General features: G+C 37.8%; 1 protein-coding gene across 1 annotated transcript; it reads left to right on the top strand.

The window, feature by feature from the left end:
- Window positions 1-1,107: 1,107 nt before the first annotated feature.
- On the top strand, window positions 1,108-2,881 carry LOC133744057 (AT-hook motif nuclear-localized protein 23-like). The gene has a single exon (XM_062172182.1). It carries the CDS (start codon window positions 1,540-1,542, stop codon window positions 2,407-2,409), a length of 870 nt encoding a protein of 289 aa, XP_062028166.1. The 5' UTR covers window positions 1,108-1,539; the 3' UTR covers window positions 2,410-2,881.
- Window positions 2,882-4,941: the final 2,060 nt, after the last annotated feature.

Here is a 4,941-nt window from a genome sequence, read left to right as displayed (position 1 = left end):
CCTTAACTTTTAAATAGATTTTGTTCACGAGTTATACAACTAAAAATCTTGTGTGCAACCTCACATTCTCATGTTCTAAGAAGTAAGAACAATCTCTCAAATAACTAGGTTAAGATTTAACAATTACAAATTCTTGCAGCAAATAGGGCTCACCCAAACTAATTACGAGACAAAGCTTCAAATCAATTGAGTCAAATACTTTTATTAAACATATTATTTGTATGGAAAATATCTTATTTTGTAAAAGTTTAGGTGCGTGTTCCGAAATCTGAAAACAAAAATATGCATACCCTTGTCGGCCAACCTACAAATTGTTTAAGAATCAAGGATTCAAGGTTATACTCTTAATTGACGTTGATCCCTAATTTTTTTTTTTTTTTTAACAAAATTAGTTAATATGTCAGTAGTCGATCAATATTTTTCCGGACAAACACAATGTGTGAGTTAAACTAAAATAATCAATAATAAAAAAGAGTTTTGCTAGTTAAACCATATTTTTAGATATTACCTTTTAAAACTATATTATTTGTTAGCTAAATAGAATTCTTTCTATTAGGCCAAATTAGCAACCAAATCAAACGATAATACCAAATTAATGAATATCATCCAATTACATGCTCGAGAATCGACCCATTTTGAACATAGATAAACATGACTTTAGAACATTTACAAGCATTGAGATATGTCCCCATATTTATGACAATAGATAGGCAAAAATGAAACTCATAAAATTTCAGGGAAAACACTAATAATGAAACCCTAGCCACTCAAAAACCCTAAATAGATCTCTATTCTAAAGTTTAGCGCGAGTTAGGAAAAATATTAGGTGTGTGTGAACAGTAACTAGTGCGTGTAAATAGGGCATATCTGATTTGCCCCTGCTATTTGCCTACGCTTTGTAATAATAAAACTCTAAACACTAATTTTACATAATAAAAAGAGCAATAAATTCTTCCTCCCCTATATAGTTTGAAAGCCACGCTCTCAAATTGAGAGTCATGCTTACAACCACTGGCCTTTCTTCCTCAGAAGAAGAAAGCAAAACATATGAAAATTTTCAGCAAAATGAATATTTTATTTGTATATATTTAAACTTTAGGGGCGAGAGAAATGACTGCGTTTTAGAGTCCTTGTCGCCCCCACACCCACACCCACACCTCTCTCTCTCTGCTCTATCTAATCCCTCCTCTTCTTCCCTTCCCTTCCCTTCCCTTCCCTTCCCCTGCACTCGATCCTTGTTCTTCTTGTCGTTCTTTTTCTTATATTCAACTCCAAATAAAACTTCAAGTACCGGAGAGCTGCTCTCTTTCCCTCTCACACACATCTTTTCCATTCCTATTTTTCTATATATATCTTCCCACTCCCATAAAATAAACAAAAGCACTGGAGATAGAGAAAAACAAACAGTATTTTGAATTTTCTGCATAGTTTAGTAGCAGAAGTGGTGTTGTTCCTTCCTTAAAATTATTTTTTAGTAAATCCATTTTTAATAATAATTTTTCCTTCCCCTTGTTTTCTGTTTTTCTTTTTGATGTGTCCATGGCTGGTTTGGATTTAGGCTACGTTCACCAGCTCAACAGGCAAGATCACTTGCACCAGCTCCAGAGACCCCAACATCAACAACAAACCCATGATGATACCGAAGACGACGTCAACCAGGGGCAGTACTCAGGCGAAGACCAAGGCCTCGACCTCAGCGGCGGCATCAACGCCGGCCCTGGAGACATTGTTGGCCGCAGGCCCCGCGGCCGCCCTCCCGGATCCAAAAACAAGCCCAAGCCGCCAGTCATCATAACAAGAGAGAGTGCAAACACTCTCCGAGCTCATATTCTCGAGGTCGGCAACGGCTGTGACGTCTTCGACTGCGTTGCCACGTACGCGCGGCGTCGCCAGCGCGGGATCTGTATTCTCAGCGGCAGCGGCACGGTCACTAATGTCAGCTTGCGGCAGCCGGCAGCCGCAGGAGCCGTGGTTACCCTCCACGGAAGGTTTGAGATACTTTCCCTTTCTGGATCCTTTCTGCCTCCTCCGGCCCCGCCTGGTGCGACAAGTTTGACTATATTCTTAGCCGGCGGGCAGGGTCAGGTGGTTGGAGGCAGCGTCGTGGGGGAGTTGACCGCAGCCGGACCAGTCATAGTGATTGCCTCGTCCTTTACTAATGTTGCTTACGAGAGGTTGCCCTTGGAGGAGGATGAGCAGCTGCAGATTCAGCCCCAGGCGGGATCTCAGGGCTCCGGAGGAAGCGGTGGAGGTGGCGGTGGCGGCGGAGTGGGGAACAACCCTTTTCCGGACCCATCTTCGGGGCTCCCGTTCTTCAATCTGCCGCTGAATATGCAAAATGTTCAGTTACCAATTGACGGGTGGGCTGGAAACAACAACAACTCTCCAGGAAGTCGTCCGCCATTTTAGATCATCATATTGACTTGTTTATTGGTTGATTTAATTGCACTAATGGATGAGATGAGCTTTATTGGAGACAAAACAAGGTCAGCAAACTTCGTGGACTACCACTCCTAGGTATCATCATCATTATCTTCTACATCTTCATCAAAATGGCCGTATTTTAGATCTTCTGCTATCTAGTAAGAACTATGTTGATCAATGTTGTAGCAGTTTCTTCTCCTATTTTTCTTCTGTTGTTGTTTTCTTGTTGTTCATGATGGTGGAAACAGTTGAAGTACTACTACTACTCTTCTTACTTTTTCTTTATAAGGATGGTTTGAGGATTCATCTTTAAAGAGTTCAGCAATCATTTTACTATGGTCGGAAAGTGGGCAAAATCCCTGAAATTTAGGGTGTTAGAAACAGATCCACCATTTTAATGTACACTTACTCCCCCCTTTTGTTTCATTTACATATGCCTTTTCCTTAACTTGATCAACTCTCTCTTTAGAGGCTGCATTTCTGTCTGAACCAAATCTTGTAGGATCTGTGACTTGGTTTTCTGTTTTTATGCATTGTTATGAAATATTGAAGAGCACGCAAATACCTAGAACCCCAGGCGAGTTAGGATATCCTTGGCTTTTCAATTCTTTTTCCATATTATTGAACTCCATGAGGTTTTCTCTCGTTGGATTATATGTTGTTTTCTACTCGACATAAGTTGCATTAGTGTTCAAGCTGCTCTCCTTGGTACTATTAGTACTCATCTTTGGACTTGGCTATCAAGACGGTTTTAATTTTGTTACTCTCTCATGTCTCATCTAAATCTTGTAAGGTAATATCTCAACTTATCTAAGCAAGTAATTACAACATTCTATACAGTCTCAAACTCACGGTATCAAAGGCTATGGATGAGATGGGAGTAATTCATGTGCACTTGATTAACATATGTATATAGTGTAGCTGATCCAGTGAGTTTAACAATGTACTAATTAAGCACCAACTAGCTTCAACACTAATTAACTCTATGGTGATCTACTCAGATTCCAGTACACTTCTGCATATGTGCATGTTTACTGGTAAAACCATTTTGGATGGAAATGGGTCTATTCTATGAGCTATACTTACCTGTATAAATACTTTCTAGCTTGCAACCTTGAGTTAAAGATATAAACTAAATGATAGACATATCTTTATACGGTCATCTTTGTTAGGTTGTACGATTAAGTCTTGGTGTATAAATTATAATTCCTGAAGTATTCGAAGTAATACAAGGGTGCATGTTTCTCACTAAAATCCTATTAGTTCTCTCAACTATTGTAGCGAGTAATTGAGTCATTCTGTATATGCACTAAAACTTCGACACATTCTAGCCATCTTCTGATAAAAATTATTTCAGAAAAGAATTAGTGGAAATGAAAGATTGGCTTTGTTGCCTTCTGGGATTATTATTACTATTATTTATTTATTAGTTCTATAGTTTGATTGGCATAAGTATTTCTGTTTAACAATTTAATTTCCAGGCTTTGTCTGATTGAATATGACTTTATTTTACTGTTATTTTACAGTTATGATTTACAAAGCCACTTCTCTTATATTTAGTGCAACTTAGTTAATATTAGTGAAGGGTTAGAAACGAACCGAATTTGTTGTTAATTAGCTCAATCATTATCCAATGGAGTTCAGTTAGAAGACCAGCTACCTTTTGCTGGGTGCTGACTGCTGAAGATATATATGGGAATAATCCTATTATATATCAATAATACTCTACACACACGCGCACAAGGAATCACACTTGGGAACCACTTCCATGCTGTTCACTATTTTAATTAGGTTAAAATCAGTGCCTTTGTATATGTATCATTCGCTAACAAACAAGGTTGGTAATCATCAATGTTGTTCGATCATGTTGGTTTGCCTCACATGCATGTGTATATATGGATAGTGAATTCAATTATATATATTGTTCTAAAACTATAGTATTGCATGTGATAATTTCCATTGACTTCAATAATCAAATTTCCATTTGGCGAATAATTTTTATGCAACATGTTGTGGAAGGAAGAAGAAAGTGGTTTAAGATATTAATGCTCTATATCCCATATATGAAATCGTCCATATTCATGCCAAAAATGATCTAGTGCTCATTTTATAAGGATAAGTGCATTTGATTCCTTAAAGCACTTTAAGTTATGGATATATGCTTACAATATGCATGTATTCCTCTAGCTAGCTACGTAAGTGGATTCTCAAGTTATTTATATACATATACTGTGAGCATACATGAGCCTGGCAACCTAACATTGTCCTAAAAATAAGGAGGAATATTATTCATCTTATATACTTGGTATGACCGTATGAGCTTAAGCCTTTGCACTGATACACTAAACGAAATTGAATTCTCTACCTGTCTTGGTATGCATGCGTTGATCGAATTTTACTTTTGAAAGCGCATTTGTCTCTACAATTTAGGGTTTAATAATTGAGTAGCATGTATGTAAACCGGTACATGCATTTGTGATCCAGGTTCGTGTATAGCTAAGTAAAAGGTTCAGTAAT

Source organism: Rosa rugosa, chromosome 4 (assembly GCF_958449725.1).
Source record: "Rosa rugosa chromosome 4, drRosRugo1.1, whole genome shotgun sequence".
Taxonomy (NCBI): Eukaryota; Viridiplantae; Streptophyta; class Magnoliopsida; order Rosales; family Rosaceae; genus Rosa; species Rosa rugosa.
The sequence above is the reverse complement of the archived record's forward strand: the minus strand, read 5'-3'. Positions and strand labels throughout refer to the sequence as shown.

What these genes read in the sequence shown, in the direction of transcription:
- LOC133744057 (XM_062172182.1), top strand. Translation starts at nt 1,540, where the DNA reads ATGGCTGGTTTGGATTTAGGCTACGTTCACCAGCTCAACAGGCAAGAT.